Source organism: Solanum verrucosum, unplaced genomic scaffold (genome assembly GCF_900185275.1).
Source record: "Solanum verrucosum unplaced genomic scaffold, falcon-dt-bn FXZP01000222.1, whole genome shotgun sequence".
Lineage (NCBI taxonomy): Eukaryota > Viridiplantae > Streptophyta > Magnoliopsida > Solanales > Solanaceae > Solanum > Solanum verrucosum.
The window spans coordinates 101733-114685 of record NW_026020027.1 but is presented as its reverse complement, the minus strand read 5'-3'; the positions used below and the strand labels follow the sequence as shown (position 1 = coordinate 114685).

The following is a 12953-nucleotide window of genomic DNA, read 5'->3' as shown; positions in this document are numbered from 1 at the left end:
TCTAAGCAATGAATATCGATCATTTGACGTTATGAATGAACCCACAAAATTTGAAGTGAAACGAAATCAGTCAGCTATATTTCATAAAATTCACCTCAGTGCTCTTCCATTCTGAATATAAAGTCACTTTTGATGTAAAAAATATATTTTATCCTCCAAAATAAAATTTTCAAATATAAATTAAAATTAGTCAAACTCTAAAACAAATCTCGAAAAATAAGGAAAAACAAAAAAAAGTGTTTAAGAGATTAGTTAAGATTTGACTATCTATTAATTTACATTTTAGCAGTCTTCAAATGAGGTAATCTCTCTAGGGATTTGTGCATATGGGTAAGCACTGAGTTGTTGGTACCAGGAGATCATTTGTGATATGATTGTGATTCTGAAATAAGTAACTTTTGGATTAAAATTGTGTACATTATTTTTCTTCACGTGAGTTTTTAATATTATGGATCTTATCATAATTTTCTTTACGTGAATTTTCAATATTATGAATCTAATCATAATTTGGGCTTTCAAATACATATATATGGCACATGTATATCGAATACACTGTATTTAAGTGAATTCACATGTATTTGACTTTCTTGCTCGTCTCTATTCCTATGTATTAGTATTTCAGAGTATATCTGATATCTCAAATGCATGTATCTAGTGTGATTCGCATGTATCTGGAATATATAGACTTTATTGCTCGCCCCCCTCCTTTTCTCACTCACCTCTCTCCCTACTTCAGTGTAACTAGTGCAAAAATACATATATCTAAGAATATTTGACTTAAAACTAATATAAACTTATTAATTAATAAGACAATATATAATTATTTCAAACTTCATATACAAATAGGTACTTACTGTTTAACTTATTCAGCGAGACTTGGGTAGATGGGAAAAAAATCAGCTGGTGTTTTGTTTTTTGATGAAATTTAAACTTTGATTTTCGTTAATTAAAAGGCTAGCTCACTCTGTGATCTTCCTGTCTTCCACAGTTGTAGTGGAAGGTTCAAATTAACCCCATCACCTCCTTATATAAATTTCGATCTCCAAAGTTTACATCCACTTCATTGACCAGTAAATCAGGCTTTACAACATGAAACAACAGAGATGACATGAGTATAATTTGACATTCATACAAACCAATATGGTTACTTGTTCAGTTTGTACATTTGGTCATTCTCAAATTACAACAATAAAATATGGGAAACACAACAACAATTGTACATTCAAAGTACACCTCAAACAAAGGATGATATGTCTCAAAAAAGTGGTAAAAGTACAAATTTCAAATAAATAATCATACACCCACAGGCCTCATTCAGGAATCAAGATTCAAACAGGCTAATGCTCTACAATTCTCTCCTTTAGGTAATTCAAAACGCCTTTTGTTCCTCGATCCAAAATGGCCCTTCGAATGCTATGAGGTTTAAAAGGGAAAAAATGATCAATACTTGAAGAATAAATTTTCTTAATATGATGATAATATTGGACTAATTGCAATATGACCAAGTAGTTAACCAAGTAAGTTAGGAATAATGAGGTTTTCGATTTAATTCACAATGAGTATAAAATACTTTTCGTGACAAAGTTATATGATATCTATACTTGTCAGAGACCCGGACACCACATTTATTTTTAAGAGTGAATTCATTATTGAATAAAGGGAAAAGGCTCAAACATGTCATCAAACTTTGACAAAAGGTTCATCTATGTCACCTGCTAAAAGTTTTCCTTATCTATGCCAGTTCCGTTTGAGAAAAGACTCATTCATGTCATTATTTGTTAACTGAAATAGCATAAATGAGCCAAACTTTTTAATTGATGACATAGATGAATTTTTTATCAAAGTTCAATAGCATATATGAACCTTTTGTCAAACTTTTAATGGATAACATACATAAGCCTTTTATCAAAGTTTAATAACATATTTAAGTTTTTTCCCTCCAATAAAATGAGGATAAACATGAAAGGCAAAGAAAACACACAACAAAGTTAAACATGAGCAGAAAAGTTTTATAGAGAATGAAGTTAACATGGAAAGAAATATACTTTCATACTGACACTCAGACTCCACTGAAGCGGTTGATAGGAATATGCAGGACGGTATTTTTGTCTGTTTGCTTTCTTATTTCTGTATTAATTGTCATACTAGACCGACTCAGTTTACGTGTTCAAACGGGTCATTTGGAAGTGTATCTATTTTGGAGTGGCATTTAATTGTTACCTCTACCATTGATAGTTTTTAATTTTTTTGTTCTTCATGAAGTAATAAAAAAATGGTTGAAAATATTATATATATAAAAGAAAAATACAAGTTAAAAGTTTATATTATCATATCATAATATAATAAAAGTTATATCCTTTAATTTGTATAGAACTTATATATTAGGGGCATAAGTTTAATTCATAACTTAATTTCTATAAAACTTATGTCAATAGAGGCATATGTTCAGTTTCAGAATGCTAAGTCTTTAGAAGTTCATACATAACCTACAAGTTATGCATCACAAGACATACTTAATTCCTACAAAACTTGTGCACAATAAAGGCATAAGTTCAGTTTGTTAAGTCTTTAGAAGTTCATCACAAGACATAACTTAATTCCTACAAAATTTATGCTCAATAAAGGCATATGTCTAGGTTCAGAACTCACTTATTTCTAAATTTATGTCTTGTGAATTAGATATTACACAATTTATGTCGAACAAGACAAGAGTTCTCTAAACTTATGCCTTGGGAAATTAGATCATAATTAAGTTTACTTTGATCCATAAATTTTTTTAAAGCAAAAATTAAAAAACTTTAATTCAAATAGAAGACAGAATAACCAAAAGAAAAACTTAAAAGGAATTAGATTCACCTTCTGAGCGGGTTACCCTCCAGTTTTAACACCTGTAGACTAGGTTCAAGCAAACCCTACAAAACCATTTTTTTGAAAAAGTTAGCACATATAACACCATCAAATTTAAAAACATGCAGATAAGATCTGTTAGAATTGGGACAGGCATGTCCAGACTCCAGCCCAGAAATAACAGCACCATTGGTTTCTTCACTAGTTACCTACAATAGTGGCATTCGGGCCATGCGTAAAATACTAGGATGTGTTTTTGACTGTTAGGCCACACCTTTGGTGCTAAATGTACTATAACTTCGGGAATTTGATTGATAAAATACTTGCGAATCAGGAATTTCATAATGTAGATTCAGATAAAACCTTGGTTATAAAGAAATAAGGCTTACAAAAATGAATATTGTGCTAAATCTTTATCTCAGTATGCATATAGCAAGATACTTCAAAAGGCTTACAAGTTGTCTATTGACTAAAATTATAACTTCTTCAGTTGCAAATCTTAGACTTACCAATTCTGGTGGAAGTGAAGAAATATTATTGTCTGATAAGTCGAGTTCAGTGAGAGATGCCAAGTTTTCGATACCCTGTAGACAAATGATACCATATATTAAACCAAGGTTTCAGTAGGATACATAAATCTGTTTGCTAATAAAAATACAAATTTACCTGTGGAATTGATTGAAAGGAATTTTGGCTCAAATCAAGAATTCGTAACTGCTTTAAGTTGATTATATCACTTGGGAAAACAGATATTCGCATCCTTCTGTTCAACCAAGTAGCAAACATATGTCAAGTCTAAAATTTAAAAAGTACCATCATTATGAGTATTGTTAACAGACCTCAGATAAAGCTCTTGCAACTCTGGTAGGCAAGAAAATGCAGGATGCTCTGGTAAAGAACCAATATTGCCACTCAGATCCAGAACCTGAAGCTTGGATACAGCTTGAAAGGCGGAGGATGGTATCTATAATCATGGGAAAAAGAAGAATTAAAACAATCTGACATAGGAAATATGATAAAAAGGAAAAAATGGAAAAAGACTAGAACTTTCTACATGTACTTGTTTTTGCTGACAAAATTGATGATAGTTTTCTCTACTAACCCCTTCCCATATTTTCAGGTGGTGACAAACTTAATGGTGTTTTCTCCACTGGGCATCTATGAATTTAGTCATTTAGCCCTTAACATATGACAGTCATATTTAGTCTAGAGAGTTCTATACCCCAATCAACAGACTACTTCTTCCCCTATTTAACGCGGCACTTCCCCACTATGAGATGCTTATAAATTAAACAAGGAGCAAATTTTTTTTTTTGAGAAGGTAACAGTCTTGTATTATATTCCAAAAAATCAAACCTGCCACAAACTTGTTACAGGTTTACTAATTACAAATAAAAGAAGAGTATTAGGAGGATCTTCGATCCTAAATAAACAAAAAAGGAGCAAATTCATCACTCACAAATCATCAAGAAACCAAATTTCACCCATTCAATGCTTTTCTCTACCAGAAACAATCAAACAAACTTCTTAATCCCATATGCAAGTTCACAAATTCTTTCCCATAAATAGGTTGTTAGAAGTCATCTTACCAGCCTATTTTCCCACAAATTGAATGTGTGAGATCATTAAGCTTTGAACAACTACTACATTTAAACATTCATGATGTCAGAACTTATCCTCTACTTTCCACCTGATAAGTTGTTTCTTGCTTCCCCTTTCTTATAATGTTAACTACCATAGCACATGGATAACATATTATAGACTAGGCTGTTAGTCATAGTATTAACCATAAAGTTTCCATGGTATAATGATTCATTCTCTAGAGCAGCAAGAAGTAATGCAAATAAGAAGACAAGACAACTTATTCCCCCACCACCCCACAACAACATAACCAGTGTAGTCCCACAAGTGGATAGAAGTTCCTAATCCATCTCTCATAGGGCTGCTCTTCTGGGAAGGCCATCAATACTCAAGCACATTGATGATTTTTTTAAGGATTGTACTACCACATATAGCATTGCCTCGAAACTGCTCTTTCTAATGTACAAAATCTAATTTCAAGCCAAGTCTTTCTTTTTCTATTTCAATAATATTTACAAGGTTGAATTCCCACATAAAAGCATTGAAGAACTTCATAAGACAAAACGATGGAAAGCTCTATTAAAGAGTAGCCAGTTTATCACCATTATCTCATCATCCCTTTTCACTCCATATCGTATGTGACTCATTTATTAGTCTTCCTCTATAAGGCCTATCTAACTGAGAACATCAACAAATCTTCTGTTAATAGCACAGGACCGACCCGAAGTCATTTACCTGTCGGAGGGGATTATTGTCTAGCTTCAGACATGTAAGTGCAGGAAGAGATGTTAAGACTGAACCAGGCCAATCTTTTATCTTGTTTTTAGATAAAATAAGAGCCTGCACAATTAAACAGACAAGTGATTAGCAACAGGCAAGTCAATCCAACCAACCAACCTAAATATTTTATTTTTTCATGATATTATGGCAAACTAAATAAGCATGTCGTAGCAAGTGAGAACTCCCAAAAGTTAAATTCGCTCTTTTTATCTTTTCATGGAGCAAAGGACTATAACCTGCCATAAACAAGAATAAATCATGTAGAAATCCAGAAGATATGTGGGTTAAAGAGGGAGCTTTCAGTGATATCTTCTGTAACAATAATGATTGACCTTCATCTTTCTCTTTTTCCTTTGTCAATCAGGCTTGATCACCCTTTCAATGCAAACATAAGGGAACAGGAAAATAAATTGTTTTACCTCCAAGGAAATACAAGAGGAAAGTTCAAGAGGAAGTTCTTCGATTGAATTCCCTGAAAGATCACATTTTGAGATGTCATTCGACTTCCAGACATCTGAAGGGACAGCAGTCAAACCAAGTCCTCCTAAAGAAAGCTCCTGCAAATACAACTATTCATGATGATACGGTCACCAGACAGGGAGAAGAAACAAATGGACTTTCCTATAGAATGTAGCATTATATGCAAAGGCACTTAGCATTCATTGCAGTTACCAAATTAAATTATTTTTAGACTATAGAGAAATACTAAACATCTTCGACTATCAAGTTCTGGCTTCAGGGTACAACACAAGCTTTTTGCACACTTTTGTTTCTAGCAGGCCTCTGAAAACAAGCTTCTTGTCAGTTGTCCCTTGAACTAACAGAGGATTTTAATAGAAACTATATTGAAAAGCTAGACAGTAGAGGTCATAATATGAAATTTAACAAAAACGTATGCTCTATAATTTGAAATGCCCCACTGCGCAAATATTTTGGCTTTAAATGAAAAGAAGTTTGTAATAGTAACTAAACTGTTATTAATCTCAGAGTTATTGCTATATCGCACTTCTGCTGCCGCTGGTCCATTGAAAAGTATTAGAAATGAATGGACTGGAATTTACCCAGACCTGTATTTCCAGACTCATCAACTTGGATATGTAGACTACAAAAATCACCATTTGACGACATTTTGGAAGCAAATTTTATAGTAAGATTTAACTTTATTCATCTCCATTGGTGGTCTAACATCCAGCAGAATAAATAGATTTTTCTGGCATGAGGACTGGGGATTTTACAACTATAAAGTTAGTGAATAACCTTTGAAGATAGGGACAACCTAGCTGCCTTGGCAACAACATCCTCTTTCCCGGGTGTAGAAGTTGCAGACTCTACATTTAGAGTAGTTGAATCAAGAAAACAAAAAATAGAAAGAACACCATTATTGAGCAATAACACCATCTTACCTTCGTCAGTTGGAAGTCTACTTCGAAGAAATCTTAATAGAGCAGGTGTAGGTCCGTTTACCAAAGAACTGGAGAAATTTTTCAAGTTAAAAGGAATTTTGTATAAATTCAAGTACCGAGAAAACAAACAAAAGTACAATAAATGTGCCAAGATCTAATTTCAACCTCCGAAGTGTCCTAATTGGGTTGCCAACAAGCAGAAGCTTCCGCAAAGTTGTCATTAAGCCTAAGTTATGAAGTTGTAACCAAGATTAGCTCGTATTAAAATAATATGTAATAATAAAATAACATTATATTCTCTTGCACTCCTAAGAAAAAGCACCAAGAAATAAAAGGATACAGCAAAAAAAATCATTTATGCTGGAACTATAACAGAAGTTACACTTGCCTATCAAAAAAAAAAGGACAGCAAAAATGACAGTGAGAACCAGAATACCAATGACACAAAGTCAAACATAGCTAAACCAAATACACTATTATTAATGAATTTAATAAAACGCAGGAAGTGAGCCTTAGCCTACCAATATCTGGAGGCAATCCAGACAATGAATTGTTCGATAAGTCCAGCATTGAAAGTTGCAATTTACATGCCTCCGCCGGGTACTCCTTCAACTGCAGACGAGAATAAACAACTTATTTCAACTGGAGAGTCAGTTGACAAAATGATTTCACCAAGAGGAAACTGGTTAACACTATAGACCAAGTTACAACATCTGATTTTCAGGGCACTGTTATATCTTCAGAAAAAACAATTCAATGAAACATTTTGGCATAATTATGAGAATCTCCTAGTGATTTTCTTTTGATAACCAAAAACCTTCGAGGCCAATGGCACACAGCTTGAAACTCAGTGGATAATGGACCCATCCATGAACCCTTCTCCATTTATATACTAAGAGCATCTCCTAAAGAATTGAAGATGAAGAATAAGTATTCACCTGGTTTGAGTGGAGATCAAATATCCCCAACCTATTAAGTGCGCCTATCTCCACAGGTAATGAAGTAAGTGCATTATTCCTGTCAAAGTGGATAAACAAAAGAATGGGGCCGCGGTGGAGAGGGAAAATGTGAATGTAACGAAATAGAATAATTTTAAGCCTCTCAAAACCAAAGGAAACACAAGCATCAATGACAGATATACCCGATATAAAACTCCAAAAGAGATGAGCAATCCTTTATTGAGGATGGGATCAATGAAATTCCTACCAAAGTTTAAATAAAGCAAGGAAACCAGGTCATGTTAACTAATAAAAGATACACAATGCAAATTTTAGCATTATTTCAAGTGTTGCCACAACCACGAAAGAAGCTTGATGTACTCACTGTTCTGATGAAGGTCGAGGCGAATCAAGCGTGAAAGGCTTCCTATATTTTCTGGAATGCTATTGAGCAAATTTTTTGCTGTAGAAGTTAATGTGAGGTAAATCCAGTTCCTTATTAAGAGTCAATTGACAGTACAGAGAAAATGGAATATTCAGAGTTTTTACATGCATTGAGTTCAGTAAGCATTCTGCAAGATGCAATCAAACTCTCAGGTAGGGTAGTTAACTTGTTTCCCTGGCATGAATATAACAAAATGTGAATTGTCAAGCATGACTTTCTGAGTGCAAAACTATAAGAAATCATCAAGCAGTAGTAAGACAATCAGGCTTTAGTACCTCGACATCCAACTTTGTTAATTTTGAACACTTCGCTAGATCTGCTGGCAAACTGGAAATGCTATTGTTCGATGCCTGATTGAAGGAACAGACAGAAGGAAAAAAACAAACTGGTATGAACAAATGGAGGAGAGAATTGGAGAATATTCGATAGTTGATGTTTTGATTAACATAAGAAAAGGTTGCTTCTTCGAGTCTCAACAAGTCTTCATGCTAATAAGACTTTTAAATGTACTAAACTCCCTCAATGAATCCTCTTCAATAATGAGAATAATTAGTATTTTTTAGGAGTCCACCTAAATGAGCTTCATAAAGCATAGTCGGTCAAAGTCCAGAAAAAGGAATATGATTGCAATAGGATAACAGCTAGTGCAAAATTAGTCTAGATACTAGTATTCCTCTAAATTGAACCTGAATAGAACAAAATGGATATAGAGGATTCGTCTGGCTGACCCCAACTAATTTCAGATTAGACTTAGGTGATTGATTGATGTTGGGAAAAATGTTATTCAACTAATAGACAATTTTGGACGAACATGTGCAGCACAATTGGATATGGGTCAACAAACTAATTACTTTCTATCTTATGATCACCACATTAAGAAACAAGCTCAAAGATTCGTAACAAGGGTTTTATGAAAAGCATTTGAGCTTATTGTGCATGTGACATTCTGTCATGAAGTGAATCTTCAATTTCCTGCACTCTTCATTGAATATCATCCCGTAAAATACTCAAATATTTGTCTATTACATGAAGAAATGGTCTGGATTATAAATGTGGAATGTGATGATCTCTTATTATCGCAATAAAATGCATCCTCCTTTGCAAGGAAGAAAAAGAAGTGCCCTTCAAAATTGTTCACCATCTCATAGCTTTCCATAATATCATGTCAAAAGACCAATTATAATTTGAAAAGTGAACTTAAAATCATTTATCTTAGAATGACTAGGTATTTATGAAATACCAAGTCTTTCCAAGAGGTTATCGTTTGTATATATGGTTGCTCTTAATGTCTCCACTTTTTCGTATATTACTTGTATATGAGGATTTCCTCAACATTAATAAAATTATTTACCATTACTCGTGCCCGCGTGCTGCAAGATCGAGTTTTACTTGCTCAACGAATTTTACCTTATTAGTTATTACCAAATTACACTTACAGTAAGATGCATATCACATTGATTAAACATTTTTGAAATTCGAAGATCAATATTCACTTATGGGGTTAAAAGGTCAAAATGTTACTTTTTCCTGTAGCAATTCTCATGTTAATCATGTGAATATTAGAAAAGTATCTCCTTGTAAGTAGGACATCAGATAGACATTTTCACAGATGCCATTCTAAAAGTAGACATTCAAAATTTAAGGTGGTGAATAATTCACTAAGATATGCCAGATAACTGCTGTCTAGCGTCTAAATATCAAGATAAACAGTTCAGCATTTTAATCAGAACCATCTTTTCTTAATGTAGTAACATATCATCAGAAAGATGAGGTGCTACCTTGAGGTCTGATAACTCCACACATCTTCCAAGGGAGTTAGGGAGATCATTTAGTTGGTTGTTTGAACAATCAAGCCTGGAGTCAGTACACAGATATTTAATAAGCTGGTAGTGTGTCAAATGTTACTTAATACAGTGGTGAAATGATCAAACCTACTTGACTAGAGAAGCTGCTGTTCCGATCTCTTCTGGAATGTTCACTATCAAGTTAAATGATACATCTAACGACTTCAGCATATGAAGCCTAGCAGAATAAAAGAGAAGTCATTAAATCTCTGGATCAGCTTTCATGTAAGATGCTAAAAAAGAACCAGTATAAAGTATTTCAAGATTGCAGAGGTAAAAAGGACATACTCTCCAATAGCAGCTGGAAGATGGGTTAGCTTGTTGTGACTAACATTTAACACTGACAGTAGAGGTAAATTTCGAATGTCTTCCTGCAATGTTTCTATGTCATTATGAGCCAAAATCAGCTTCTGTAGCTCCACGGCCTAAACATAGTTAAAGGCATAAATTTGCATTAGCAATTCTCAAGGAAATAAATCAGGTGCCTAATGAACTAAAAAGTATTACTAACGAGAAACTCATATACCTCCCACCACTTCTCATCCTCACTGGCTGCATCCAAACTTTTGTATACGTCAATGGGCACCTCACTGTACATGAAGAAGCAAATCATTTTTCCTACTTTCTCTTATTGATCCAAATCAACCATTTACTATTTCTGTTACTAACAAGCGTTAAGATATTACATCTTGAATTTATTATCTTAAAGGCAGGTGCACTAGTCGTTCAATCACCTTGCTGACACATATATAAATGGAGAAAAGAAGCGTGAAATGTCTTGGCATAATGTAAGTACCAAATACCAACACTTAACCTGTCATATGTACAAGATACTGCTCCCTTTGTTCCATTATTTATTTTACCACATTGACTTATTAGACATTCCTAAGCATTGTCCAATCCAATAATGAATATATTATAACCTGGCTTTCCATTGTTACCTAAACATAAAATGTCATCGCACCAGTGTTTTGAGATTCTCTTATTCTGCATCATATCTTGTTACAGTCACTATGTTTATATTGTTTTCATAGAAGGGAGTGTAAAACTACTTACTCTTTGAGAAGTAACAAGAAACAACTAAACAGGGGTTTAATTGAAAATTGATTATCTTTAATTTCAGACATATATCAGTCCGTGTTCCCTTTTCTTGACTTTCAAAGATAAAAAATATTATGGTATGGAGAATATTGAATTGAATTATGGTATGGAGAACATAGAATTTATAATCCCATATCCAACTGTATTGCTTTTGTCCCCAGAGAGAACATGTTGGGCTCTCTAATAGTGCAACAGAATGGGGCGGATAGACTGTACAGCTTAGATCGGCTAAGATTGAATTGAACTGTCTTTGATTCAGTGAATCCTTCCCGATTTATGTTTCTGCCCCCGAGGAAAACATTGTAATCGTTAAATGTTTGATTCCCCTATCGAACTGAATTAGGAATCAATAGAATGGAACTTTCAGAATGTTGTATGAGCATATCCTAGTATCTGTAGTCATTTCACTGACCATATGGTAAGCTGATAAGGGTTAGCCTTTTAAAAGTTAAGACAAACAGTGGTATCTGGATCCATGGCGGAGTTGTATTTTAGCTTTATATGTAATTCAAAGTGATTAAAGTTTGAAACTACCGAAAGCCAGTATTTCTGCTTTTGTACCAACTACCAACAGATGATTTAAGGTTAATTACTAGACTATGCCAACAAAACTAGGAAACCTCTCATCTGAACTTGAACAAAGTACATTGACTTAAGGAAATCAAAGCGATCAGTAATCCTTATGACAATTCATCAGAATAGAATGCATGATTATAAGACGATTCAAGCCATCCCTTTATCCAAAAGGGGGAGGAGGGAGGATGAGCAATCTCATTGTCCACCAAAATATGCAATCCCCTCCACCGTTAATGATCTATCTACAAGTAATAATGTGCTTACAGAATAAAAGTGACGTCCTTCAACTAAATTTCGCACAGCTACCGCTTTTTTTTTATTAATAGTGCAGAGGAACGGTAGGATTAGAGCCATTAGACAAAAATCTGATTTGGTACAATGGCATATAAAGAAAAAAAATTACATTTTGAATCCAAAAAGGGTATCATCAGTTGCTCGTCATCATTCATGATTGAATTTCTTTTGAAATCAAGCCGCTATCTTTATTTTCTTCGCGTTAACCTCACATTCTCTTCAAAACCAAAGTACCAATAGATAGATTATTTCCAGCTACCACGATATACACCTAGTTGCTTCATTTCCTTCCAGCAGTAATTTCAACAAGAACCAGAGTCCAATATCAATTCATGTGAAACTCTATCTATATTGAATTTATAAAAAAATTCAAAGCTGTGATAAACTTGTTCATCAGAGTATAACTAAGTCTAGAATTGTTAAGGATCTTCATATCCAAGTTACTATTATCCAACTACACATCCATCCACGGTCCTCACTCAACATTATAACAACAGTAACAACAAAAACAGATTTTGCAGCTTTAAAATGTTCTAATTTCACTGTTTTATACACAAAGCTAACAGCAAATTTCCACGAGAACAGAGTTCAATATCAATTCGTGTGTAAACTCTAAATCTATATTGAATTCATGATTATTTTTTTCATTAATTCTGCTAAAATTGCTCAATCAAAGTACAACTAACTATAGAATCATCAACGATCTTCATATTGACTTCGATTTTCATAAGTTCAGATAACCAAAAAACACGATTTCACAACTTCAAAATGTTCTAAATTCACCGTTTCACGCACAATGCGAACATCAAATTGAATCTCCAGTTATGAAGAACAAAATGAACAGATCAACTCAATAAAAAATACAAAAAAATGCGAGAAAAATAGGATAATTAGGTACTTGCCTCAGAGAACGATTCGATAGGTTGAGAGAACCGGAAGTTCTCGCAGCTTTGAGAACTCGATCCATGGAGATTTCTTCTCAATTTTCCATGAATCCAAACTCTAAATCTTACAAGATCTCTTTCTCTTTCGCTCGATTGGTGAAGTTTTACTATTTTTTGGTGCTCGAAAACTTAAAATGGGGAGACTTGGTGCCTGGTGGCATCACATTATTTGTCAATAAGTTTACATGGATATTTCATTT

General features: G+C 33.7%; 1 protein-coding gene across 1 annotated transcript; it reads right to left on the bottom strand.

Moving 5' to 3' along the window:
* Positions 1 to 1109: 1109 nt before the first annotated feature.
* LOC125821194 (plant intracellular Ras-group-related LRR protein 6) lies at positions 1110 to 12885 on the bottom strand. Its single transcript, XM_049500607.1, has 21 exons — positions 12708 to 12885; positions 10365 to 10424; positions 10127 to 10263; positions 9930 to 10016; positions 9773 to 9848; positions 8270 to 8344; positions 8099 to 8168; positions 7935 to 8012; positions 7753 to 7813; positions 7550 to 7628; positions 7133 to 7223; positions 6777 to 6837; positions 6612 to 6679; positions 6466 to 6536; positions 5628 to 5765; positions 5164 to 5268; positions 3687 to 3811; positions 3514 to 3610; positions 3357 to 3431; positions 2857 to 2912; positions 1110 to 1413 (listed from the first exon to the last, which is right to left on the bottom strand). Exons 1-21 carry the CDS (start codon positions 12774 to 12776, stop codon positions 1338 to 1340), a joined length of 1755 nt encoding a protein of 584 aa, XP_049356564.1. The 5' UTR covers positions 12777 to 12885; the 3' UTR covers positions 1110 to 1337.
* Between the last annotated feature and the right edge of the window lie 68 nt (positions 12886 to 12953).

Bases quoted from the DNA above. Each gene is read 5' to 3' on its own strand.
- LOC125821194 (XM_049500607.1), bottom strand. From the start codon at position 12,776: ATGGATCGAGTTCTCAAAGCTGCGAGAACTTCCGGTTCTCTCAACCTA. The intron at 8,345-9,772 runs GTAGCACCTCAT...TCCTTCAATCAG, and splicing joins TGGAGTTATCAGACCTCAAG to GCATCGAACAATAGCATTTC. The intron at 6,680-6,776 runs GTTGAAATTAGA...AAATTTCTCCAG, and splicing joins CCAATTAGGACACTTCGGAG to TTCTTTGGTAAACGGACCTA.